This window comes from Megascapheus bottae, chromosome 6 (assembly GCF_031878675.1).
Source record: "Megascapheus bottae isolate mThoBot1 chromosome 6, mThoBot2.hap1, whole genome shotgun sequence".
NCBI lineage: Eukaryota > Metazoa > Chordata > Mammalia > Rodentia > Geomyidae > Megascapheus > Megascapheus bottae.
In genome coordinates, this window is record NC_143514.1 from 73,407,507 (window position 1) to 73,434,186 (window position 26,680).

The 26,680-nt window shown below is 54.0% G+C and overlaps 2 protein-coding genes across 3 annotated transcripts in view; one reads left to right on the top strand and one right to left on the bottom strand.

Annotated features, from left to right (window-relative positions):
* Positions 1-11,659, top strand: part of Capzb (capping actin protein of muscle Z-line subunit beta) — a 102,528-nt gene extending 90,869 nt beyond the window's left edge. Inside the window, exons 5-10 of one of the 2 annotated variants that reach the window (XM_090335696.1) lie at positions 2,925-3,066; positions 3,412-3,528; positions 8,187-8,252; positions 8,792-8,868; positions 10,053-10,165; positions 11,398-11,485. In XM_090335696.1, the coding sequence (XP_090191822.1) occupies positions 2,925-3,066; positions 3,412-3,528; positions 8,187-8,252; positions 8,792-8,868; positions 10,053-10,155 (505 nt within the window). In that variant the 3' untranslated portion in view covers positions 10,156-10,165; positions 11,398-11,485. Of the gene's footprint in view, positions 1-2,924; positions 3,067-3,411; positions 3,529-8,186; positions 8,253-8,791; positions 8,869-10,052; positions 10,166-11,397 lie in introns of both variants that reach the window. The other variant, XM_090335697.1, reaches the window with a different exon arrangement.
* Positions 11,660-14,690: 3,031 nt separating this feature from the next.
* Slc66a1 (solute carrier family 66 member 1) lies at positions 14,691-26,199 on the bottom strand. Its single transcript, XM_090335698.1, has 7 exons — positions 26,022-26,199; positions 19,799-19,928; positions 18,665-18,752; positions 17,713-17,909; positions 17,544-17,636; positions 16,879-17,064; positions 14,691-15,504 (listed from the first exon to the last, which is right to left on the bottom strand). Exons 1-7 carry the CDS (start codon positions 26,183-26,185, stop codon positions 15,433-15,435), a joined length of 930 nt encoding a protein of 309 aa, XP_090191824.1. The 5' UTR covers positions 26,186-26,199; the 3' UTR covers positions 14,691-15,432.
* Between the last annotated feature and the right edge of the window lie 481 nt (positions 26,200-26,680).

The window sequence follows — 26,680 nt, forward strand, 5'->3', positions numbered from 1 at the left end:
GTACGGTAGGTAAGAGTATATTTTCAGAAACTTGTTGAGGTCTCTCTTTAATTAATGCTTCACGCACAGAGTAAAACCATAAACCATGTAATGGGGGTTGTCTGTGCACCCCACAGTCACCACGCCTGACTGATCCAGGAGCTGTCCTGACAGTGAGTGCCAGTGTGCCTGACGTTTGGAGAGAGGGCAGAGCAGCCTTTCGAGTGGCTTGGCCTCTCTCCTTTGTCTTGGGCTTTCACGTGAAGACTTGTGGCCGCTGACACCTCTGGAGGTCCTTCTCCGTGCCTGGAATCAAGTCCATTCTTGAACTGTTGTGGCCTTTGGGCCACACCTGAGGAGACCAAGTCCCGGCATGTCTGCCCCACCTTACCAGGGCACACCCCGGTTCACGCAGATACAGAACGCAGTCGGGTGAGGGCCGGCAGCAGCGCCCCTGCTCTGCCACCATCGCATCTCCATGAAAAATGAGGATGCTGCCTGGTGGAATATTGTACCAGCTGCTATAGACAGGGCTCCACAGAAAAGTGCTCGTGACCAGGTGCCAAGTGAAGAGCCCAGCGTGACCCAGCCCTGCTGCCGTGCTAGGGTCATATAAAATGTAGGCGTCTGGACGAGGGCTGGAAAGGACTTTGGAAAGCTCCGGTTTATGGGATATGTGGGTTTATGGCATTGCGGCTGATTTTTAAATTGCCCTCTTTTTATGCTCTCGCGGTAAGTTTTTCAATTTTGGGAAGCAGATCAGTGACCCACAAGGAGTTCACATTTAGCTTGCAGTTGGAACCTCCTTCATTTGCAGCGTTTCGAAACTCGAGACGTGATCGGTGTGGCCACAGGGGAAGCTGAGGATGCCAGAAGGAAGCTGCCGAGCGGGAGCAGGGCCACAGGGTGGGGCGTTGGCATGGTAACAGCCAGTTCCACTGGAGAAAACATACACGCGGTTGTTTTGTTTCTCTGGAGAAAACAGACCCGTAAGGGAAGAGACCAGCCCTAGGCCATTGGCACATCCGAAGTGGTCTCCAGTGGTGTTCACAAGGGCCGTGAACCCCCAGCCTTCTCCAGGTTCTTCTCCAGGCAGCCTGAACCCTGCCTTTTCCCAGTAGCCCAGCTCCCCAGACAGGAACTACACCATGGCTCCTGAACTGCAGGACACCGAGAGAGAAAATGCTCTGGGCTTCAGGCTTGCTTCCCACAGCCCCAGCCCTGTCCTAGCACACCAAGAAATACAGGTTTAAGGTAGATGTAAGGCAGGTTTTCCCCCCTTGTGGAGCTACGCTCAAGACCAGCACTCTATTACTTGGAGCTACAGCACCACTTTCTGGTGGTTAATTGGAGATAAGAGTCTCACAGGCTTTAGTGCCTGGTTTAGCTTTGAACCTTGGTCCTCAGATCTCAGCCTCCTGGGTACCCAGGATTACAGGGTGAGACTCTTACCTCTGATTAATCACCAGAAAAAAAAACAGAAGTGGCACTATGGCTCAAGGAAGAATGGCCACAGCACCACCTCTGGCTTTTTCTGTGTATATGGTACCAAGGAATCGAACCAGGGTCTTCGTGCATGCTAGGCAATCATTTCTACCACGGGGCCAGATTCCCGGCCGCTGTCCCTGAGATTTCTTACACTTAATTCTCTACCACTTGAGTCACAGCACCATTTCTGGCCTTTTCTGTATATGTGGTACTGAGGAGTCAAACCCAGGACTTCATGCACGGTAGGCAGACACTCTACCTCTAGGCCACAATCCTGGCCCTAGTATCTACTTCCTTACAGCTCGTATGTCATCCTCATGGGCCCAAGTTTATACAACTAGCCCCTGGTGGTTCACTTTTAGCAAATCATAGCTGAGTCAGTGTACCATGAACAGAATTTGCCACAGGGCCAGTTGGCACTGGCCCACGAATGTCCGATGTCCACAGTGCCCCTGCAGCTGCCCTTCTGGAATGTCAGCAGTGAGGCCCTATGCACAGGGTACCCGCCCTCCTGCCCTGTTCCATGGCAGCCCTGCTGTGCTAGTAGCAGGTTTTCTTTCTCTTGGAGACTGCTGGTCCCAAGTTGTTACCAGTTTGAGACCACTTCAGAGGCCTCGGCTCTGTAGCCTCTGTTTGTCAACATGGGTTGAGGTATAAACTGACTTTTGTGCTCCTGGCCTTTCCTTTCCCTCTCCCATTCAGTCATAACTAGGAACTTTTCCATATTGCCAAGCTTAGCCCTTCATTTCTTTTTTTTTTTTTTTTCTTTTCTTTATTGCCAGTCCTGGGGCTTATACAGGGCGTGAGCACTGTCCTTGGACTTTCTCAAGGTTAGCGCTCTACCACTTAAGCCACAGCACCACTTCCAGCTTTTTCTGTGTCTGTGGTACCCAGGAATCAAGCCCAGGGCTCTGTGCATGGTAGGCAGGACTCTACCGAACTCCTGGCCCCATCCTTCTTCATTTCTGGCTTGGGTTTTTATTGCTAGTCACTTGATAGCACCACAGGAGTCCTGGTCTGCAAGAAGGGGGCGTGTTGTGTATTTTCCCCTTTGTCCTGTCAGATAGCTTCCCCAAAAGCTAAATACTGAACAGTCATCGATTATTACTGGACGCCATGGCTTCCATCAGTTGTCTGTGGTGGGTCCTATAGTGCTAGATCCTTATCTGGAGCTTGCCAAAGTTCAGAGAGCTTTAGTTAAGCTAGCCAAAGCCAGGGACTCAAAGGTCAAACTCAAGTTGATGATTCCCTAAGTCCACATTTTCTTCTTAAACAAGATGGTACCACACTCTCTCCCAGCCAAGGATGAGCCGGCTGTTGTGGCCCCAATTGGTCTTTAGTCCTAGACAGTCATCCAGATATGTCCTGTGGGTGTGCAGTGTTGCTGAATAGTAGCCTGGGGCCCGAGTCCCAAGTTGACTTAACATCTGATGGGCATGTGGGCTTGTCTCCCGCAGGTATTTTGAAGGGGGCGTCTCGTCTGTCTACCTCTGGGATCTGGATCATGGCTTTGCTGGAGTAATTCTCATAAAGAAGGCTGGAGATGGATCAAAGAAGATCAAAGGCTGCTGGGACTCCATTCACGTGGTGGAGGTACAGGTACGGTCTCCCATGCCCCACGGTGCAGCTCTGACCCTCCACATGTCCCCTGAGGGGCACAGACCCTGCTGAGTGGCACCCCGCACATCCCTGAGGCCCTTGGGGTAAAGATGAGTCAAGGCTGTGCTCACCACTGACCCCGCCAAACCCCAAAGAACTTGATGCACACAGTCGAGGTTCCACCCCTATGAAAAAGCTCTGGGGTTTTGCAGGGGAGGAGGTGTTGTGGTGATGACTTGAAGGGGGCAGATAGATTGACTGCAGATTGAAGAGGCCACCTGAGGCCCAGGAGCCTCCTCGGCTGAGGTGGACCCCAAGTTCTGATCTCCATTGTATCCCCCTCAGGAGAAGTCCAGTGGCCGCACTGCCCATTACAAGTTGACCTCCACGGTGATGCTGTGGCTGCAGACCAACAAATCTGGCTCGGGCACCATGAACCTCGGAGGCAGCCTCACCAGACAGGTGCGGTTTCCACTCAGCCAGCAGCAGAGGCCCACGGCACCAGCCCAGGGCTCACCTCTGCAGTTTACCCCGCCCGGAGGCAAACTGTCCAAGGCCTCACGGCATTCCTGTTGTTTCCCAGCCAGCACACACGCCGGGTGTCCTATCCCTCACGGGGGCTCATGAGCATTCCATGCTCATGCTGTGCTATAAGAGTTTGCCATCTGTATGGCCAGGTTCAACCAGGGGTGTGTGTGTGTGCGTGCGTGCGTACGTACGTACGTACATACATACATACGTATGCCTGTATGTGTTGGTCACTGGGCTTGAACTCAAGAGCCTGGGTACTGTCCCTGAGCTCAGGACTGGTACTCTACCACTTGAGCCAGAACTCCACTGTAGGCTCTTTGGTGGGTAATTGGAGGTAAGAGTCTCCCAACCTTTCCTGCACTGACTGCATTCAAAATGAGCTCCTCAGATTGAACCTTCCTGAGTAGCTAGGATTGCAGGTGTAAGCCATCAGTGCCCAGCAAGATGTACCGTCGAATAAAATCCTTCAGGAAGTTCTAAATGTGGTTAAAATGTAGGGCGGTGAGAGTGTAAGCCTCACCCCAGGCCAGAGCCCAATCCTGCTGAGTAGACAAAAGACCTTTGCTGGAGACAGAACAGGCCTGCCAACCCTTGCCCTTCAGCAACCAGATCCATCCAGCCTGTCCATGCTGGCATCCCAGCCCCGCACAGCATGGCTGGGAACCCCCACGCCTGCTTCTGGAGGCAGCTGCCTGCATCCTGGCCACTTGAAACTGCTAATTCCACCCGGTAGACAGGGACCTGCACAAATACTTAATCCTCCGCCTTCCTAATAGTTTCAGTGAGAGCTGCCAGCCCACCTCCAGAGCCGGTTCACGAGGCCCTGCTAAGCCAAGCACAGGCCAGGTGAACAGCCGTCCTCATCACACCTTGGCAGGGGCCGAGGACCTAATTTGTGTTGCCTTGTGCTCCTGGGGCTTCTGCCATTACTCTTGAGGCTGGGCCCTCACCCAGCTAACGGTAGCACTGAGGACCCAGGGCCCTGTGAGATGGATGGCTCTACATTAATGGTACATGGCTTCTAAGCCAGCAGAGGAAATCAGGGTTGAGGGGCTTCGCTACAGGTCCCAGGTGAGCCCTGGAAAAATGCCTGGTTTGACTTGGGAGGAAGATGAAGGGCCTCCAGAAAAGGAGAGCGAATGCGGGATGCGTGGGATACAGCGTTGTACGGCTGGCTGTGGGCCGGGAAGAGCGGCGCTGCCCATCTGACAGGTGGGGCCCAGGCTCTGGTTAAGTGATGACTTGACCAGTAAGTCAGTTTCAAGATTGGAACCCAGATTTGTCAGGCAGCAATGCCCGCTCTTTTTATCCCACCATATTTAGTTGCGGGATTTCTCGCAGAAGGGAGACAGGCACGGAGATGCGGCTGGCCTGGCCTGGGCCCCTGTAAGCCGGGAGGGGCAGACACGCTGACAGTGGAGTGAGAAGAAGGGAAGGGCCGGAGGGGTTGGGAGACATGCAGAGGCCGGGTGGTCAGAGCTTGGGGGCAGCATGGGTGTTCCTGTGACCTCCTAGCCCTCCCACCCCCCCCCCCAACAGTGGCCAGAAGTGCTGTGTACGGGGGCCATCTGCCTCAGCCCGCTGTTGAGCACTGTTCTTGCCAGCTGTGGGCTCAGCCAGGACAGGCTCTTCCCGCCCTCCCAGGGGGCCTTGCCTGTGTGTGGCCCCAGGCATGCACCCCAACAGCAGCGGCATCCAGAGAGGCTTGCCTGCCTACTCCTCCCCCGCCCAGGTGCAGAGAGCGACCTCCAGGTCCTGGCAATGGACGCCTGCTCCCCCCCCCCACACACACACACACTAGCGGGACACACCCTGCCACGATCTCCCTTCTCCATCCGGCCCACCCTCGCGGCCTCTGGCTACCCCTGCCTGAGGTTGTCCTTGACACAGGAGTTAGGAAGCCCAGGAGGAGATAAAGTGTTTTGACTTGGCCTGCAGCTTCGGGGGGCTGGGAGGGAGGACGGGGAACCTCCCTCTTCCTCTGCCAGGGTGGGGGCTGTTTGGAGTGCCATTGGCAGGTTGCTGTGGAGGCCCCCCCCAGAAGGTGGTGGAGCGAGTGGAGACGGCTGGCACCCCTGCCAAGCGCCCACTGCGGAAAGGCCGCACAGAGAGGTTGTTTCTGCTGGCTGGCAGCAGAGGTGTGCGAAGAAGCAGAGCACAGGGGCCTGGAACCATCTGGGGGCTCGGGAGGGGAGGCCCTGCAGATGTGGGTGTGATATTCTTTACAGATTCTAAATATTTAGCCATGAAGGTGGAGGGGGGGCGGGCGCGTCAGGCCGGTGGCTGACAGGCCCCGCTCCGAGCAGGCAGATAGGTCAGGCCAGTCCTGGGACTTGAACTCAGTGGCTGGGCATTGTCCCTGAGCTGTTTTTGCTCAAGGCCAGCGCTCTATCATTTGAGCCACAGCTCCACCTCAGGAGACAAAGCCCGTGGTTCCTTTCAGGTGGGCAAGACTCCAAGGTGGGCAGGGCCAGGGGGCCTGTGAGCCAGAAAAACAAGGCCCCTAAGAACGGGGCCCCCTGTGACCCAGAAGGAAGGCTGGCGAGAGCTGCCCTTCCTGAAGGAGAGAAAGGGGCCAGGAGTGCTAGGCAGAAGGCAGGTGCAGCTGGGCAGGGCCCCCTCTTCTGCTCCCTGGATGGTGGTTTGTCCTTGGCTTTTCTGGTGAAGAGTGTGGACGGAATCCAGCTGCAGGAGAAGTCTAGAGTCTCCCCGGATAAACCTTCACTGAGTTGACGAAGTCTGTTTTTGAAGTTGGTGTCCCTTCCGTAGTGCTCTTGTACACTGTTGTTGTCACACAGTTTCACACTTCACCTGCACTGAAGAATCCCACCTTTCTTGAAGCTGTTTTACTTCTTGCGTGGCAGCAGTTGCTCTATCCTGGCCTAACCTGGCCTTGTGCCTACAACACAGTAAAGGAGCCCTCCAGGAATGAAAGGGCTCGGGACTGGCCGTGTTGGCAGGAGGGACAGGCCGTCAGTCTACCAGGCAGTGCTCTGCCTTATTTGTACCTTAGTTCACACACAAGGGAGCAAAGGCCTGCACTGGCCACAGCTCTTCTGGCTCCTGGGTGGGGAGCAGACACAGGGCTTTGAAATGCTGCCTTGCGGCAGGGGAGACTGCCTCCCCTTGAAGACTGGCCCCGTCCTCTCCATCCCAGCCGCTGGGGACACAGGGCTGAGCCGACTCCAGACTCATTGGAACCACCTTACGGAACATCAGTGTGGCCACAGAACATAAAAATGTTTTACTCCTGGCAGCCACTTTTATAAGGATGTAATAATATATGCATTACAAAAATAGTTCTGTTTCTGGTGGGTCAGCATTGCCAGCAAGCGGACCCTGCCCAGGTGCGGAGGGGAGCTGGGGTGTGGGGAAAGGGACCATGGAAACTGCCTCTGGGTGCCAGGCTCTCTGCTCCCTGCTCCTGGCCTGTCTCCTGCTCAGCCTTTTACCTGGGCTCAAATTCCCTGTCCTCCTACCCCCCTACCCCTCTGCCTCCCAGCCTCTCTCCTTCCAGGGGTCCCTGAGCTCCCACCTCTTTGTTGGAAGGTGCCTCTTGATTCAGGCACTAGACAGTTCACCGGACATCACTTACCAGGGTGGTGAGCCTCTGTCCCTGGCTCCTTCCTCCTGTCTGCACATGGCGACCCAGTCTCTGCTTTGTCTTCCAGCCTGTACTCATTTTGAGCTCTGGCCTCTGGCCATACTGATAATGGTTTTCTCTTTGCACTTCCTTTTTGCTGTTACTCGGAATGATCTCACTAGCCCGCGCTGGCCTGTCTAAGCTGTCTCCAACCTGGAAGCACTCCTGCCTGGGCTCCCCAGTCTGAGCTTACAGCTGTGCACCTCCACACCCAGCCTTCCTTCTGATTCTTCTACTTCCCCGTGTCAGCATTGTATCTCAACAATGACTTAGTAATGTGAGCACTAGGTGCCCTTGAAAACAGGCGGATCGCTCCTAAAAAATAAAGTCTCCATTTAGGAAGTGAAGGGTAGCTGAAGTGGCAGAAGGGCCAGCCCTGAAAGAAAAGTTCCAGCCAGCGTGTGAGGCCCTGAGTTTAACCTCTAGTACTGGTGAGGAGGAGGGGAGGGGGGGAGGAAGGAAGGATTTTGTCAAAGAACTACATTTTAAAACGGGGATTCCCCAGGATCCCTGGAACCATGTTAGGTATGGCTGTTATGTCCCCCCTCGGGAGTAGAGCTGACTTGCCTGGGCTTAGGGTGCCATCTCCTGAGGGTCTCCTGCCCCCCTCCTCCACTCCCCCCGCCCCCGGCTGCCTGTGTGCCATGCAGTCAGTCACTCATGGCCCTGGCCCCAGTCTTCTCCTCTGCGAAGGATGGCCGTCCCTCCCCACAAGGTACACAGCGGCTTCCCCAGGGCCCTGCAGAGTGCCCTGGAAAAGAGGCCTTGGGCTGTTGGTGACCTGAAACTTGGATTATTTCGTGTCCTTGCTGCACCTGCCCCACGTGCCACCAGTAGGGACCGCAGTTGTTAGCAAAGGCCATGTTCTCTGGAAGCTGCTGCCTTCTCTGACTTAGTGAAGCTTTTGGGTTTGTTTTTTGTTTTGTTTTGTTTTGTTTTTTACCAGATGGAGAAAGATGAAACTGTAAGCGACTGCTCTCCACACATAGCCAATATCGGGCGCCTGGTAGAGGTGAGTAGGCCCCAGGACTCAGTGCTCAGCTTCACACTGCACCTCTGCAACCCAGGAAGCCGCCGTGTGTGGCTCTGGGCACCGCCCCCTCTGCAAGCGTCAAGTCCTGTCTGCCCCAGCGCACCCGGTGTGAACAGAGACTGGAGTGGAGCCGGAAGCAGGTCCCGGGCCTGGCGTGCCTTGGCAGCTTGAGCTGGGGCTGAGGCCTTGCCCATCACCGCAGTTGGGAATCGGGAAGTGTCCTCTGGTTTCACAGAACTGTTCACAGAGTTGGTGGCGGGCTGAGGGTAGTGATGTGGTTTAGACCAGCTCCCAGTAACGCTCAGAGTTGGCCGCCATCCTTTGGTGTTGGCTTTCTTCATGCCTAGGGACCATAGGAAAGGCTCAGCACAAATTGTACATGGGGGCCTGGGCTGCGAGGAACAATCACGTGTCTCCTCCGTGTGGCCACAGCTGGGACTGCAGGGTGGCTGGCGGCAGGTGGGTGTGGGCCCCAGGACCCCTGTTTGCCCTCCTCACTGACTGGCCTCCCTTTCCAGGATATGGAAAATAAAATCAGAAGTACGCTGAATGAGATCTACTTTGGAAAAACAAAGGATATTGTCAACGGGCTGAGGTAAGGTACCAAAAATCCAAAGTTCTGGAACCAAAAAGGAACTTGAAACCTGGCTCTGTCCAAGCGCCTCAGCTTCATCTTTTTTTTTTTTTTTATTTATTTTTTTGCCAGTCTTGGGCCTTGAACTCAGGGCTTGGGCACTGTCCTTGGGCTTCTCAAGGCTAGACTACCAGTTGAGCCACGGCACCATTTCTGGCATTTTTATGTAGGCGGTACCAAGGAATCAAACTCGGGTCTTTGTGCATGCTAGGCAGGCACTCTACCACTAGGCCAAACTCCCGGCCCACTCAGCTTCACTCTTTAAATGGGGCTCTGTGACCTCCCCCCCACACATCTGAGGCTTGCCATGTGAGTTTTACAAGATGTAGCACTTAGTATTTGTAGTTTGTATTCTCAGTAGTTTAGGGTTCCTTCACTCGCTCATCTCCACAGCCTCTGGTACCCACCCCCTCTTCCTGTGGCACCCTTCCCACCCTTTGGTTTCGGGGTCTGGGAGTACCCTGCCCCATGGGAGCTTGGCCTTTGATTGGCAGAGGCTCCAGAGCAGCGGAGTGCTGTGGCCCCACTCTGCCCTCTGCTATGGTGGTTAGTTCCACCCAGCCATTTTGTGCTTTGGGTTCTGCATGTCCCCCAAGCAGAGGCTAAAGTGGGTGACGGCCCATGGTGTCCTGGTGGGCAGGAGAAGCAGAGCAGGGTCAGCCTCTGAGCTCAGTGACCCCAGGCCACTCAGCTTCCCTCATCCTGCAGCCCAGCCCTGTTGTTGAAGCCCCAGCGTGTTGCTGTCCTTTGGCAGCCGGGGCCCCTGGTGCCATTCCCTAACCCAGACCTCAGGACAGGACCAGACAGGCAAGGCCCAGATTTGGGGTCGCCTTGGCTTGTGAATTGGTGTAGGAGACAGATAGGAGGTTGAAAATGAGGTGGTGGTGGCCCCTTAACTCCCCCTTCCCTGGCCCTTATCAGCTAAGGGCCCTGTGGGCCTCATGCAGGGCCTGCATGGTGGGGGGGGTCTGCTGCACCACACACTGCCCCCCCCCACACCAGCCTCAGCCCCTGCCAGCTGCTGGGGTCTAGGGTGGGCATCCCTGAGAACCAGGACCACCAGCGTAGACCGCTTCTTCTGCCCCGGCAGTCAGGCTGTGCCTCGCTGTTCTCTTCTCCCGCTCCGTCCTCTGGACGCTCTGTAGATCTCTTGACGCGCTCCCCGACAACCACAAGTTTAAGCAGCTGCAGAGGGAGCTCTCGCAGGTGCTCACCCAGCGCCAGGTCTACATCCAGCCTGATAACTAAGCCGATCCAGGTACCCCGCCTGCGGGGCGCAAGGCCCCCCCCACTAAACAGGACTCACCAACCTGCCGGCACCATGCTGGCCAGTGGCTGCTGTGTGCCCATTTAAACCGCCACTAACCCTGTCCTGCTCGTGGCTGGTAGAGAAGCCACATTAACGTGTCACCTCAGCCCCACGTAACAGACACGGACGCGTGTGTGGAGTGTGTGCTTGGCACTGGGGGATGATACCTGGTTTGGGCTTTGGCTCCGATGAAGCCCCGGCCAGGGCGCTAACACTCCCACCCCCACGGGGTTGCTTGTGTGTGCTCACCCCCCGGCAGCGTCCATGCTGTGGGGACAGCACCCCTTCCCCCTAACGAGCTGCAGCTGTCCTCCGAGGGCCACGCGGGTGGAAAGGAAAACAGTCTTTGCTTATTGACAATGGCTAAGGATCATGATTTGAGCTCCATCTGTGACACACACAGATGGAGGAGAGCCGTCAGCATCCCTGGAGATGGGCGGGAAGCTGCTTTTTGGAACAGAGCCAAGGGCCTGATGGGGCAGAGATCTGTAACAGCCTGGGTGGGGTCCGCTTCTAGGACTTGGTAAATGGAATCCAAGTTGGGGTTGCCCCTGGCTTCTTCCCCCTCTTCTTTCTGGTGCTCTCCTCTTCTACACCATGAATCAAGCTTGAGGCCCTCGCCGGCCTCCTCGCGCCTCTGCTGATAGACTGTCTAAACATGATCCAACACTTTAGCAAGCTCACGGCTAAGTTCACAAAGTGAATGATGAGGAATCCCAGGATGCTGACGAGGTAGATTGGAGGAAGGTGCTGCGTCTAGATATTACACATGGTATTTCTACCATCTCGGCTCACTCCAGGTCTTGGCACAGGGGCTGCCCCGTTTGGGTCCAGGCTGAGCGAATTTTCTGGGCTGATGAGCACGCCGATAGAGCTGCCCACAGGAAGCGCAGCCTGTGCTTGTGGCCCCGACATTGCAGCCCGGCAGACGCGGGCACAGGCCTGCCGGGCGGGCCTTGTGTGATGAGGAGCCAGGCCCTGGGTGAGACAGGTTGCGCAGGAGAAGGTGGGAGAGGATAGCGGGCAGGGGCTGTTGACCAAGTAGTGCTTCTCTGTACCGCGTGGCTTAGGGCCCACGCCACAGCCATGGTGGGCCCGGAGGCTGCCACGAGCAGATCTCTTGCAGCGTGGCAGGGTGCCTCGCCCAGTTCTCACTCGCCTGCCCTCCTCCCTCCTCACAGGTCTGTGCAGACTTTTGCAGACAAATCAAAACAAGAAGCGCTGAAGAACGACCTGGTGGAGGCTTTGAAGAGAAAGCAGCAGTGTTAAACCTCTGCTCGCGCCAGCCGGACACGCCACGCACTCGCTAGATTCCTTCCTTAGAAAACTCGTTTTCTGCTCCCTTCCCATGGCCCTCCCCCCCTCCTCCCAGTCACATAACAACTGCATCAACAACCGCACAGCGCCACCCCTCCCCAGAATAAACCCATAGCCCCTCCTCCAGCTCCGGGCCTGCTTCTCACCACGTTTTGCTACCGAAACTCCATGTCCCCATAAAAACGCAGTGTGTGTGTGTGCGTGTGAGTGTGTGTGTGCGCGCGCGTGTGTGTGTCTGGGCTCCCCCCATTTACAGGCATAAATACATCGTCAGCACCCTCCCTCTCACCTTTTTGTTACATTGGTGTAAAAAATGTAAAACAAAAAAATTTATGAAATAACTGTGGTGTGTGAAAGACGAAAACTGGAAATGTGGTTCCACGTGTGTTTGGGAGTTGCTTGGGGTTGGGGCTGGGGGCCAGGGACCGCTCTGGAGGAAGAGGGGCACCCTCAGCCCTGCCCTGAGCAGGGGCCTGGCCCGGAGGCCGCAGTGAGGGGGGCCGACGACTGTCTGCTCTTTTGGCCAGGTGCTTTTCTGTCAATTTTTATGGAATGCAAAAGGAGTTTTTTGTTTTATTTTGTTTTTTTTTTTTGTAAAGCTTAAACAAAAAAAAAATCTACATCTTATACTTGAGCCTCCATACTTAAAAAAAAAAAGGAAAAAAAAGAATAAAAAGAAATAAAAAGAAACTGGGACACAGTAAGTGCCAGCCTCGTGTTCTTTCTTGCCTACCCTTCCCTCCCCACACAGCGTGACCTTGGCTCATCACCTACCTGCGAGACCTGCCACCTGTTGTGAGGGAAACTCTCCCTGCAGCCCCACACTTGGCCAACGTGGGACAGGAGCTGCCAGGACTGCAGCCAGCTGGGGTGAGGGCTTCCCAGCCTTTGCAGCCCTGCCAGGACCAGGAAGAGGTTTGCTTTGCTTCCCCCCACTGCCATTTCAAGGCCTTGTGCGTGGTGATAGGCAGGTGCTGTCTCATAATTGTGTTTGGCACTGTGGTTTGTAGCCAGCACAGCAAGCACTCTACCACTCGAGCCAGGCACCTAGTCCCTTTATGCCTCGGACCTCGGGCCACGTAGCTTCACCTCCCAAGTCACTAGGATTACAGGCATGAGCTATAGTGCCAGGCACATCTCATTTTTTGGTCCCATCTTCTGTGTGGCCTTCCCCACCCCTATAGGCTAATTCTCTCCTGAGACTCACTGGCTCTGTCCAGGGCAGCCCTGACACCTTCTCTTTTCCTGAGGACTTTTCCAAGGTACTTCTGGCAAGCAGGGACTGAAAGGAAAACCGAGCCCTGCCCTGTGTGCCTGCTGCCAGCTGCTGGGCCCAGAGGCTGCCGCTGCACCCACACAATCCAGAGAGGCCAGTAGGCAGGTGAGCACAATAAAGCTGCCTGGACTCACCCCACCAGCTCTGGCCGCTGTCCTTGTGTCCAGCCAGTTCCTGGTACCCACTTGTGAAATTTGAATGCGGGTGTTGGTGTGAACTCCCAACAGCTAAGCCTGCACTCTTAGCCCTGAGATATACCCCTGCCTCTGGAGTCATCTGCCTCATGCAAAAACATAAACTAGGACCTGTATGCTGTGCGTGGTGGCTCCCGCCTGTAATCCGAGCTACTTAGGAGGCTGAGATTTGAGGATCAAGACTCAGCCAGTCAGGGCACTAAAGTCTGTGAGACTCCAATTAACTACCAGGAAACCAGTAGTGGCACTGTAGCTCAAGGGGTAAGGTGGTAGCCTTGAGCTAAAGAACTCGGGGACAACTGCCAGGCCCAGAGTTCAAGCCCCACAACCACCCCCCCCCCAAAAAAAACCCCCAAAAACCCTCACTTTCTTATGTAAGCTGGCTTCAAACAGTAATCCTCCAATTTCAGTATCCTGGGTAGCTTGGGCCTCTAGCAGAGGCAAAAGTGCCATGGGAGGGTCTCTGCGCCCCCTCCTGGAGGAGGAGGGAACTGGAGGCTGTTATGTCTTGGTTGTCCTGGGAGGGCCTGAGAGAAGTTGCCCACAGGCCAACTGGGTTGCTGGGCCTCAGCCTTCTGCCTTGTTGGAGATGCCCCACCAGCCTGGCAGTCAGCTTCCCCTGCCCCACACCCTGACCCTGGGACTTGAGAGAGGCAAAGCCTGTGTCTTCTGGGTTCCAGGCCAGGCACTGAGCAGGGATTTTTGGTGGTGGTGGTCGTGGGACTTGAACTCTGGGCCTGGGCATTGTCTCTGAGCCCTTCAGCTCAAGGCTACCACCCTACTCCTCGAGTCACAGCCCCACTTTTGGGTGGTTAACTGGAGATGAGTCTCATGGACTTTGTGCCCGGGCTGAATTTGAACCATGATCCTCAGATCTCAGCCTCCTGAGTAGCTAGAATTACAGGCGTGAGCCACTGCACCCAGCTGGATTTTTTTTGCCAGTCCAGTGCTTGAACTCAGGGCCTGAGCACTATCCTTGGACTTTTTCAAGGCTAGAGCTCTACCACTTGAGCCTCAGCACCACTTCTGGCTTTTTTCTATGTATGTAGTGCCGAGGAATTGAACCCGGGTCTTCATGCATGCTAGGCAAGCACTCTACCAGTAGGCCACACTCCTGGCCCCAGGAGGCTGAATTTGAGACCAGCCTGGATTGCATGTCTCAAATGCCTATGTAAGCCATCATAACAGGCCCCTCTGGAGCTGCCTAGGCCGGCTTCTGCTCCCCACCCCACCTTGAACGAGGGCTCCAGGCATAGAGTTCTGTTTCTGTAGTTGAACCTGGACCTGAAACCAAACCATCCACACTTTAGGCCTTGAGGCCACACTGAAACAGGCGTCTTGCTGCCAAGACCAAGACAGATGAGCCAAGGAGATGGGAAAGACACCAGAGATGCCTGTGGACCTACCACAGCCAGCGTGGCCCAGTGCTGTGGTAGGGCCACATCAGGCCACCTAGCCCGTTCTCTACTGGCAGCTGCCTTATGGGTAACCCACTTCAAGCTACTGTGGCCTTACCCTCGGGTCCCAAGCCAGGAAGTACATAAGCCCATACTCATATCTCATTTAATCAGCATGCCTATATTTTGAGGCCAGACAGGGCCCCACAGGATGCACAGGCTGAGGACAGTGTCCAGGTTTGGCACTCAGTGCCCAGACCCTCCCAGGCTGAGCACCACACACAGGGCAGCGAGCCCCTCCCCTGGCATTGGTCCTGACTGGCAGTGGACTAAGCCTGAAAGGCTGGGAAGGAATGGGCTCTGCCACCCAGAAGGTCCTGAGGGCAGGAGACAGGCCTGGTTCCTGGTCCTACAGGGAAGCACGTGGAGTCGAGACCAGGCCAGCAAGGAATAAGACAGCACAGATACCACAAACACAGACTGGAGACTGGGCAGAACAGGGTCTGGAGACCACAGAAGCCGAGGCCCAGAAAGCTAAGTTCAGGGCCAAGCCGCACCCATCTCTTTCCCCTTCAGTCACCTCCGCCAGGAGGCCAACCCCCCCCCCCACTCTCCCCCAGCACCGCCAGAGCTAACTTGGGCTGAGCTATATGACACACTGGGGCTACTCTGTCCTCTCCCGTCGAGGCCTCCAGGTAGACACAGGATCCTTGCTGTCCACCCACAGATGGATGCCAGCACCCCAGGAAGGAGCAGTGGAAGCAGGCTCGGGGCTGGGAGGTGCCATTTACTAGTTTGTGTGGAGCCATGGGACAGTCTGGATTGGGTGGTGGCAGGGGCCCAGCCCCCAGGACGTGCAGGTGGAATGAGGTAGCAGAGAGGGCGCCCTGGGGTCCTGCCAGGCTCCCTGGAGAGGCTTGTCCTTGGAGGCCTTCCTGTGTCTGAGTCCATCTGATCAGTCTGGAGGGCTGTGGCGAGGCAGGAGGCAGCCAGGTTTGGGGGGTCCCCACTGTCCAGGACTCAGCCAGGAGCTCAGCTGTGGAGGAGGGGTTCATGCTCGGGCGAGGCAGGGCTGTTTCTGTATAGCAGGAACTGAATGGAGATCTGAGGGGCCAGGTTAAGGCCATACAAAGCACACAGGGTTAGGAGTGGGGAGGGAGGGGGCCTTCCTGCCCTCCAGCTCTCCCACCCCTCCACCTGTGGGGGGCCAGCCTCAACCTCCTAGCCTTACTCTAGCTGTCCCTCCACCCCGAGGGTCCCACCTTTACTTTGTCACCCAGGCTACTGCGGCTTAAATCTTCCTCTCACTACGCAGGTGGGGACTCAGCAACTGCTCAAATTATGGCCATGTTTGCTTTCTCCCAATGAGATCTGAATAGTGTCCTGCCTAGATGCTGAGTGACCACTTATGGAGCACTGGGCCACTGCCCAGGAGTCCCTGCCCCAGTGACACGGTGACTGTCAATTCACATGAAAATACAAAAGCATAGAGAGAATTCCATGTGTCCTGTCTGACTCCCAGCTGGACCTAAGCCTTCCCCAGGTAAGCTTGGGCATTTGGGCCCTCCTCACTGATGGATAAGCCAAGATACCAGGTGGTGCTGGCACATAGGAAGTGGATGCTCTTAGATAAGATGGATGAATGGGTGGACAAATGAATAGATGATGGATGGATGGGTGGGAAGTTGGGAGATAGGTAGAGGGACTGATGGGAAGTTGGCTGGATAAGTGGATAGGTAGGAGATGAATGATAGGTCGATGAATGGATGGTGAATGGGTAGGGAGTTTGGATGGAAGGATAAATGAATGAATGAATGAATGGATGGATGGATGGATGGATGGATGGGTAGGTGATAGAGAAATGGATGGATAAACAGGTGGGAAGTTGGATGGATAGGTGAATAAATAGAGGGATTAGATGATGAAGGATAAATGGATGGGTGGATAGGTGGGTGTGTGGATAGCTGGGTATGTAGATGGATGGATGGGCTTATAAATAGATATGTGGATGGATGGATGGATGGATGGATGGGTGGATGGATGGATGGGTGAATGGATGGGTGGATGGGAGATTGGGTAGGTGGGTAGGTGGGTATGTAGATAGATGGATGGGCCGATGGACAGATAGGTGGATAGATGGATGAATGGCTGGGTGGATGGGTGGATGGGTGGAAGTTTGGGTGGATAGATGGGTGGATGGATGGATGGGTGAATGGATGGGTGGATGGGAGATTGGGTAGGTGGGTAGGTGGGTATGTAGATAGATGGATGGGCCGATGGACAGATAGGTGGATAGATGGATGAATGGCTGGGTGGATGGGTGGAAGTTTGGGTGGATAGATGGGTGGATGGATGGATGGCTATGTGGACAGATAGATGGGTGTGTGGACAAGAGGCTGGAGGAGTTGGTGGATGCTGAGGCACATACAGGCAGAGGCTTCCCATCTGCTGGTCAGTGCTGCCCACTCTGAAGGATACAATGGTGTCCAGCAGCAGTACACCCAGGCTGCCCACCAGCCAGGGCAGGTGGTGCAGCAGGTAGCTGCCCTCGCTCTCGCCGTCCTCGGGGTTCTTGAGCAGCACACTCAGCCCGTACAGTGTGTTTCCCAGCATCACCAAGGCAAACAGCAAGTATGAGATCCCCTGGGTAGACTTCCGTATGAACTGGGGGTGGAAGGGGTCTGGTCAAAGACCGAGACAGCTCATCTGCAGTCCCTATCCAGTGAGACTCCTCTGCCCCTTCCTGCCCCCACAAAACAAACAAACAAAGGATGGCTCTTGTCACTCAGGGTTATACCTGTGTGTGACTGCATATTACATATGACACAGGCCTGACACGCACCACCCAACCCCATTCAGGGCCTGGCCCTCCATCCTCACTGCAAACCTTTCTCCTAGAACCTGCCTGCAGGCTCTCAAGAACAAGCTCCCCTCACAGACTCCCAGTGCCCAGCAAGCCCCATCCCCATCCTTCACCTCCTCATCTGACCCCTGAACCCCGGACCTCTGACTCCTAGACACATGGCAGGGCTCATGCAGCCTGGCTGGCAAACACGACCAAGACGTTTCCAGAGGCAGGATCTGGCTTGGAAAGAGGGGTCCACTTTCCACCCCACCCGGCCCACCGCGGGCTCTAGGCTCACGTTGGTCCGGATCTGGGGCAGCCGGGAGAGCAGGTACAGCACGCTGGAGATGGAGCCGATGACGAAGCCAATGATCTCCTGCTTCGTGAAGGGCTGGGGGGGCGCAAGCGCACTCAGGGCTGGGAGGGCCACGTGCAGGGAGGTCCCACCCCGCTATCCCCCCACGTACCACCAACGGGAACGTGACCGTGCAGGGAGGGCTGTGGGGAGAGCCGCACTGCCCCGAACTGCCTGGCTCCACAGACAGGAGTGTCCGCCCCCGGAAGCCTTCCCTGGACACAGCCACAGGGCCGGTGTTGCTGACCAGAGGCACAAGGCACACTGTTCCCGCGAAGAACAGGAGCACAGAATTGATGGGCGCAGATACTGGGTGGAGAGAGACTAAGGTTGGGTATCTAAATGGCAGTAGACTGGGATTAGAGCCCCAAGCCTTACCTAAGCCTTACTGCTGTGTGGCCTTGGACAAGTGACCCAACCTCTCTGAGCTTCAATCCCACAACAGTGCCCTTCACCTGGGTGTCCAAGCTGAATCACTGTGGGCAGTGGGGCCAGGACAGAGGCTCCAAAGCCAGAAATGCTGATTGAATTCCCTCGATAGGCTCCTGTGTAGCCAGTGAGACTCAGCCCCTGCTTCTCCAGCCAGGCACAGAGGTGAAGGACAGCGCAGTGAGTGGAGCCCCCTTGTGGTCTGAGCTGGGATGAACTCACTGCCTGCTAGGCACTATCCAGGGCCCTGCGTTTAGAGAAAGCCTTTCCAAGGTTTGGTTTACCACCCAGCTGGGAAACTTGTTTCCTCCCAAGTTTTTTTGTTTTGTTTTGTTTTTGTGGGTCATGGGGCTTGAACTCTGGGCCTAGGTGCAGTCCCTGAGCTCTTCAGCTCAAGGCTACTGCCCTACCCCTTCAGCCACAGCCCCACTTCCCATTTTCTAGAGATTACAGATAAGAGTCTCTTGTTCTTTAGTGGCCAGGGTGGCTTTGAACTTCAGTCCTCAGATCTCAGCCTCCTGAGTAGCTAGGCTTGTAGGCATGAGCCACCGCGCCCAGCTCCTCCCAATTTTTAAGCCTCCCTCCCCACAACTGCCAGCAGAGAGCCTGACCCAGAGAGGCTTCCCCCTACTCACACAGCGAGGGGCGTTTCTTGAACTTGTAATGGAAGTACAAGGCCAGCATCACCACATCGGCCAGGACGTAATACACTGCTGTGTAGGTCTGCAAGAGAAAAGAGGAGCCAGGCACTGGTGGCTTGCACCTGTAATCCTAGCTAGTCAGAAGGCTGAGATCTGAAGACCGTGGTTCAAAGCCAGCCCAAGCACAAAAACCTGTGAAAGGGGCTGGGAGTTTGGCCTAGTGGTACAGTGCTCGCCTCACATGCACAAAGCCATGGGTTCTGGAAATGGGGCCATGGTTCCAGTGGCAGGATGCTAGCCTTGAGCAAAAAGTGTCCAAGGACAGTGCCCAGGCTGAGTTCAAACCCCAGGATTGGGGGGGGGGGGAGAGCCTGCGAAATGCTTATCTCCAATTAACTACCTGAAAAACCAGAAGTGGCACAGTGGTTCAGGTGGTAGAGCACTACCCTTGAGCTCAAGAGCTCAGGGGCAGCACCCAGGCTCAGAGTTCAAGCCCCACAACTGGCAAAAAAGAAAAGAGGCCCAGGTGCTGGCTGCCATCCCTGGCTCCATCCAGGACCACGGGTTAGATGGCACCACATTCTGGCTGAGGGGCCAGGGGACCTGTGCCAGCTGACCCAGTCATCACACTCTCTGAGCGTGGAGGGGTCCTACTTCCTAGCTGAAAGGAACCCACAGGGGGACAAGTGGTCTGATAGGGCATCCAGCCGAGGAATGTGCAGCTAGCACCACCAGTCAGGACAAAACGGCACTCAAGGCTCCATGATGGTTCCATGAACCCCAAGGCACGGCAGGCAGGACTTTCCAATCTCACTGGGGACAGGGCCTTCCTGGAGAATGAGGCCATCTGAGGATCCGAAGGAAAAAACTCATTTCCTCCTCCAGGGCCCTGCACCCAGGTTCCATACCCTGAAAACAAGCGCTCACAGCCCCCTTCAAAGTGAAAGAACACAGTGGGTTGATGTGCTTGTACTGCAATGGAGAAACTGCGGCTTGGACAGGGGTTCGTGGTTTGCCTCCTGTCACACTGGAAGTGTGAGGCCCCAGGTGAGCAATCTGGAGCCTCGCCTCTCCTGCTGGCTACTCTGAAGGCTGTGGTAGCTGTCCACTGGCCTCCACGCCACTCACCTGCAGGGGCAGCTGGTTAGCAAGGAAGGAGCCAATGAGGTTGCAGGAGTCTCCGCCAATCCAGCCCAGGAGGAACCACAGGGACAGCGCCTGGTCCATGTTGCCTGTCCTGCAGGCCTTGATGTACTGACTGTGGGAGAGAGGGATTGGGGGAGCGGGGGGAGAGGGGGAAATGAACATCAGAACCTGGGACTATGAAGCCACCCCAAGGGAACCTTCCTCAGATAAGAACCATAGAACAGTGGCCGTGATAGACAGCAGATGGTCTGGGAGCCTGTCCCTAAGGAAGGCCTTTCTGTGCCCACGACAGTCCTAGTTTTGTGTCATTTCCTGGCTTCCTATTTTTAGGAGTTCGGGTGAGGGTGGTAGCATCAGTAGCCCCGAGGCGTGGCCCTGCTACAAATAAAGAGGCCACTGGTGAGGAGAAAGGCACAGCCACAGCCTGCTCAGCTTCGGGGCTCTTAGAACTGTTTAAAAAGTCCATGAAGCACTCAGGTGGTTCACGTCTATAATCCTAGCTACTCCAGAGGCTGAGATCTGAGGATCAAGGTTCAAAGCCAGCCTGGTCAGAAAAGTTCATGAGACTTTTATCTCTACTTAACCACCAAGGCTGAAAGTCGAGGTATGGCTCAAGTGGTAGAGTGCTAGCCTTGAGCAAAAGAATTCAGGGACAGCCGGACACTAAGGATTCATGCCTGTAAACCTAGCAGTCAGAAATCAAGAGGCTGTCAGTTTAAGGTTAACCCAGGCAGGAAAGTTCAAAAGACCCCTCCCCACAACCACACAGCTATGCACATCCCAGCAACGAGGGGAAGCCCAACATAGGCCCAGGCCTAATCAAGAAGCAAGACCTTATCTCAAAAATCACCAGCACAAAACAAAGGGAAGAGCTGGTGGAATGGTTCAGTGGTGAAGCATCTGCCTAGCAAGCACAAGACCCATGAGTCCAAACCCCAATACTGAAGAAGAAAAAAAAAAGTCATGAAATTGGGTGTGATGGTACACACGGCAATCAGAAGCCTGAGACAGAAAGATCATGAGTTCAAGGCCAGCCTAAGAGTACCATGTATCACCTGGGCTCTTTACACAACTGTCCCACCTCCTCTTCTGTGTCCACCTCAGCTGCACCTACTTCCCAGCTTCCATGCAAGGGTTCCCCCCCAAAGCCACGATCCTTCTCCTTTCTAATACCCCCAAGCTTGCCAGAAACTGTCAAAACTTGTACCAGTTCTTCAAGAAGGATCCGAATCCTTTGATGCTCGGCATCGAAGGCTCGGCGCCCCCCTCACCCCACCCTGCCCCGGCTGCTTTCCCTTCCTCCTGGCTGGACCCTGTATAACCACCTGCCCCTCCCTGGGCCCCCAGACACTTCTCCTCGTCTCCCACACCTCAGGAGACATTTCCTCCAATGGGCCTTCCTCCATCTGGGCTCTGCAGGTATCATCTTCCTCTCTCCTCTCTGAACACCAGCAGTCCTGTCCCTTCTGGACTCAGTGACCTGCAGAGGCCTGGCATGCCGCAAGCCCTGAGGAGGCAAATGTCCCTCGCAGGGGACACCGAGTCCTAGGGAGGAGTGGGCAGCCAGCTGCCCTCGCTATTACTTGGGTTCTGTCTGGCCACCTGGAACAAGGCGATTTGGAGCAAATGCCTGAGGCTCACCTGGCGAGGTGGTGTATGCCTATAATCCTAGCTGCTCAGGAGGCTGAGATTTGAGGATCCCAGTTCAAAGCCAGCCTAGGCACAAAAGGACTTGAGACTCTTATCTCTAATTAATCTCTAGAAAAGACTCTTGAAGCCAGGCACTGTGGCTCACACTGGTAATCCTAGCTAGTCCAGGCTGAGATCTGTGAATCAAGGTTCAAAGCCAGCCAGGGCACAAAAAGACCTGAGACTCTTTTCTCCAATTAACCTCTAGAAAACTAGAAGTGAGAAGTGAGACTTGGCTCAAGGGTAGGGCACAGCATAGAGCTGAAGAGCTCAGGGACAGTGCCCAGGCCAAGGGATAGGGGAGTAGACTTGAGCTGAAGAACTTAAGGACAGTGCCCAGGCTGAGTTCAAGCCCGATGACCCACAAAAAAAAAAAAAAAAAAAAAAAAAAAAAAAAAGACTATTTCTAATTAATCTCTAGAAAACGGGAAGTGGGGCTTGGCTCAAGGGTAGGGTGGTAGCCGTAGCCTTAAGCTGAAGAGCTCAAGGACAACGTCCAGGCCCAGAGTTTAAGTCAAAAAAAAAAGGGAAGAAAATGAAAAGAACCCACAAAATAACAGAAAATATTCTGCAAGTCATATAGCTATCACAAGAGGATGCTGTGTCTAAAATATACAAAGAGCTGTCATGACTCAACAATAAAAAAAAATTCAATTGAAAGTAGGCTGAGAGTTTGGCCTAGTAGTAGAGTGCTTGCCTAGAATACATGAATTATTCAGTACCACATACACAGAAAAAAAGCCAGCAATGGTGCTGTGGCTCAAGTGGTAGAGCTCTATCCTTGAGAAAGTCCAAGGACAGTGCTCAGGCCCTGAGTTCAAGCCCCAGATCTGGCCAAAAAAAAAAAAGTAGACAAAGGAAAAATACACAAGGCCACAGCACATGAAATGCTGCTCAGCTTCGTGATTCACAGGAAGACAGAGCCACAAAACACCTTTTCCCATCCACACAAACAACTATTTCAAAATTTAAAAAGGCAGCAAGTGTTCGAGGGGATCAGAAGGAATGTGAAGCACATACCCTGCTAGAGGAGAGTAAAGGACATGACTAATGTGAAAAACAGCCTGGCAGTTCCTCAAAAGACCACACATAGCACACCTGTAATTCTAGTAGCTGACAGGATGAGACAGGAGAACCTAGTCTGGACTATATGCAAGACCCTGTCTCAAAAAAAAATATTATTTATTTTGCTGGTCATCAGGCTTGAACACTGGGCCTGGGCGCTGTCCCTGAGCTCTTCAGCTCAAGGCTACTGCGCTACCTCCTGAGCCACAATGGCACTTCCTATTTTTTTGTTGGTCTTGGGGCTTGAACTCAGGGCCTGGGTGCTGTCCCTGAGTTTTTTCACCCAGGCTAGTTTCGAACTACAATCCTCAGAAGTCAGTCTCCTAGGATTACAGGCACAGGACACAAGTGCCTAGATCATGTATGAATCTTAAAACCATTATATTAAATAAAAGAAGCTAGTCACAAAAGTCACAGATTCCATTTATAAGAATCATGCAAAGTTGGGTTCAATGGCTCACACCTGTAATCCTAGCTATTCAGGAGGCTGAGATCTGAAGATCAAGGTTCAAAGCCAGCTCGGGCACAAAAGGACCTGAGACTCTTATCTCCAATTAACCTCTAGAAAAAAATGGGAAGTGGGGCTTGGCTCAAGGGTAGGGCTATGGCCTTGAGCTGAAGAGCTCAGGGAAGCACCTATGACCCACCAAAAAAAAAAAAATCATGCAGGGGGTCTGTGAGCGTATCCTAGTGGTAGAGTTCTCGCCTATCATGCACAAATCCCTGGGTTCGATTCCTCAGTACCACATAAATAGAAAAGGCTGGAAGTAGTGTTGTGGCTCAAGTAGCAGAGTGCTATCCTTGAGCAAAAAGTGTCCAAGGACAATGCCCAGACCTTGAGTTCAATCTCCACATTTGGCAGGGAAGCCAAACGCAATGGCTCAAGCCTATAATCCTAGCTACTCAGGAGGCTGAAATCTGAGGATCAAGGTTCAAAGCCAACAGGGTACAAAAGAACCTGAGACTCTTATCTCCAATTAACCTCTAGAAAACTGGATGTGGGGCTTGGCTCTAGGGTAGGGTAGTAGTAACCTTAAGCTGAAGAGCTCAGAGATAGGGTGGTAGCTTTGAGCTGAAGAGCTCAGGGATAGCACCCAGGTGGGGTTCAAGCCCGTGACCCCCCCCCCAAAAAAAAAGAATCATGCAGGGGACTCAGTGGCTCACGCCTGTAATCCTAGCTACTCAGGAGGCTGAGATCTGAGAATCTTGGTTCAAAGCCAGCCTAGGCACTAAAGAACCTGAGACTCTTATCTCCAATTAATCAGTAGAAAATGGGAAGTGGGCTGTGCTTCAAGAGGCAAGGTAGTAGCTTTGAACTGAAGAGCTCAGGGACAGTGCCCAGGACCAGTTCAGGCCCCATGACCCCGCCCCCCCCCCCCCCAAAAAAAAAAAGATCACGCAGGGGCTGGGAGTTTGGCCTAGAGGTAATGTGCTTGCCTAGCATGCATGAAGACCAGGGTTCCATTCCTTGGTATCATATACATAGAAAAAAAGCTGGAAGTGGTGCTGTGTCTCCAGTGATGGAGCTCTAGCTCTGAGAAAGCCCAAAGACAGTGTTCAGCCCTGAACTGGTTAAAAAAAAAAAAAAAAAAAAAAAAAAAAAAAAAAGTCATATAATGTCCTAGATAGGCCAATTTATAGACAAAGGTACCAGTCAGAATACAGGGGTTTTTTTGTTGTTGTTGTTTTGTTTTTTTCTTTTTCTTTTTTTGCCTGGGGCTTGACCTCAGGGCCTGGGTGCTATGGCTGAGATCTTTTGATCAAGGCTAAAGCTCTACTACTTTGAGACACAGCTCCAATTCTAGTTTTCTGGTGGTTCTTTGGAAATGAGCCTCAAGGACTTTTCCTACCTGGGCTGGCTTTGAACCACAATTCTCAGACCTTAGCCCCCTGAGTAGCTAGATTACAGGCATGAGCCAGTAAAGGTTTCTTTGTGAGCTTTCGAGCTTTTTCCCCTCTAAAATGAACAACTCAGGATAAATTAAAACCATTAAGTTGAACAGTGTGGGTTCCTTGTACCCTGTGTAAATTATTTCTCAAGAAAACAATGTCCAGTCTAGGCTCGGTGACTCACGCCTGTAATCCTACCTACTCAGGAGGCTGAGATCTGAAGATCGAGGTTCAAAGTCTGCCTGGTCACTAAAGAAAAAGAGACTTTTCTCTCCTATTAATCACTAGAAAAAGTGGGGCTGTGGCTCCAGGGGTAGGGCAGTATCCTTTAGCTGAAGAGCTCAGGGACAGCGCCCAGCCCCAGAGTTCAGGCCTCCAAAGACAAAAAAGAAAAAAGAAAAAGAAAACAAGGTCTAAGTCCTAGATTAAACCTTTATCATTATCCCACAAGATAAGCACCTCAGAACACACTCTGAACAGTGGAGAACAGACAGGACAGAGAGAGTCTGGTCCAGCAACACAGCAGCTTCCCCCAATAGGTCTGGCCAGTTGGGGGCCCCAGCCCACAGCCCTTTGACTGCATCCTCCCAGAGGCAGAAGCAGGTCCCTCGTCCCTGCTTCACAGAACAAGACCTCAGCATGGAGAATGCAGGCTTCTGTACACACTGTACAAAGATCCTGGAACCAGGTCCTTTTCACTCCTCCTTCCTGCTGTGCTCTCAGCATCCCTGGATGGGAGTAGTATTTACAGATGAGGAAACTGAGGCACAGAGCAGAGAACAGCTTGTAGGTGGTGGAGCTCTATACCACTCTGCAAGAAGTCCTTGTGGCTCCCTCTTCAGTGGACACTGTTGTGTGTCCACCCCGGACTCTCCTTGGGTTTGGAGGACGGAAGCCATGTCTGACACATCTCAGCCCTCCCACTCCTCTACCCCTTCCTTACAGCCCACGCAAGCTACAGCAAGGTTTTATTTTGTTGGTCATGGGGATTGAACTCAGGGCCTGGATACTTTCATGCTCTACAGTTTGAGCCACAGCTCTACTTTCAGGGTTTTGTTTTGGTGTTTAACTGGAAATAAGAGTCTCATGGACTTTCCTACCTGAACACCTTGAACCATGATCCTCAGATCTCAATCTCCTAAGTAGCTAGGGTTACAGGTGTGAGCCCCCAGTGCCCGATTAGAGCAAGTTATTTAACAATTCCAGACTTGTCTCATCTACAGAGCAGGAAAAGGAGCTGGCTCTGTTTCAGGGAGGCTGCAGTAAGGATCCAAGAAAGTAAAAGTAGGCCCGTGTGTAGTTCCAAGCCAGAGACATAGTGGGCACTTAATAAACTGTAGCAAAAGTTATGATTTCCATATCAAGTTGCCGGCAGGAAGTCTGGCATGTGCTGAGTCCATACAGCACCCTCCCCCCTACCTGCCCAACCTTGAGTGGACCAGAAGTCAGTGACTGGAGTCTGGAGCCACATGGCCCAGAGCCTATGTAGGCCCAAGGTCCCCCCTGGAGCCTTGACCACCACCCTGCTCCCCTCCCTGCTCCTGCACCCAGTGGTACTCACGGGAAAGTAGAGGCGGCAAAACAGAGGATGGAGACCAAGCCCAGGAACACACTGGCCTGATCCCAGCCGTCCTGGGCACATTCGCCAAACACATCCCAGATCCACAGGCTGGAGCCATTGGGGCATCTGGAGAAGTTGCCAGCACCCAGTTTTTTCCAGACCATGGCTGCAGAGAGAGCGTCTCAGCCCAGCGCAGAGGACTGTGTGGGAGGAAGGTGCTGGTGTACTGAGCCAGGTGAGGGTTCCTTCTACAGGGAGAAAGAGAGGAGGCCTTCAGCCCTAGGAGTCCAAGCTCCTACCCATGGTCATTCTGGCTTGATCTCACCTCACCCTCATCACCAGGCACTGGCCTAGCTACTGGACCGGACAAGACTTAGTCCTAGCCCACAGGGACCAAATCTGCTTCCAAGTACACAGATCCAAAGGAGTTTGGGCCAACCCCAGGGGCAGGGACATTCAGCTTCCCCACTGGTTATCACTTAGCTTTGGGCCGTCATTCAGCCTCAAGTGCCTGGGCCTGGTCATCAGAACCATGCAGGTAACCATAGCCTCCCTCGTGTAGCTGCTGTGTCACTGAGTAATGAGATTGGCCCTCAACGTCATCGTGAGTATGTGTGTGTCCTTGAACTCAGGGCCTTGGCACTGTCCCTGGGCTTTTG

What these genes read in the sequence shown, in the direction of transcription:
- Slc66a1 (XM_090335698.1), bottom strand. Translation starts at nt 26,185, where the DNA reads ATGGTCTGGAAAAAACTGGGTGCTGGCAACTTCTCCAGATGCCCCAAT. An exon ending in CTAACCAGCTGCCCCTGCAG is followed by an intron (nt 18,753 to 19,798) that starts GTGAGTGGCGTG and finishes TTTCTCTTGCAG; the next exon opens with ACCTACACAGCAGTGTATTA. An exon ending in TGCCCCAGATCCGGACCAAC is followed by an intron (nt 17,065 to 17,543) that starts GTGAGCCTAGAG and finishes TTCCACCCCCAG; the next exon opens with TTCATACGGAAGTCTACCCA.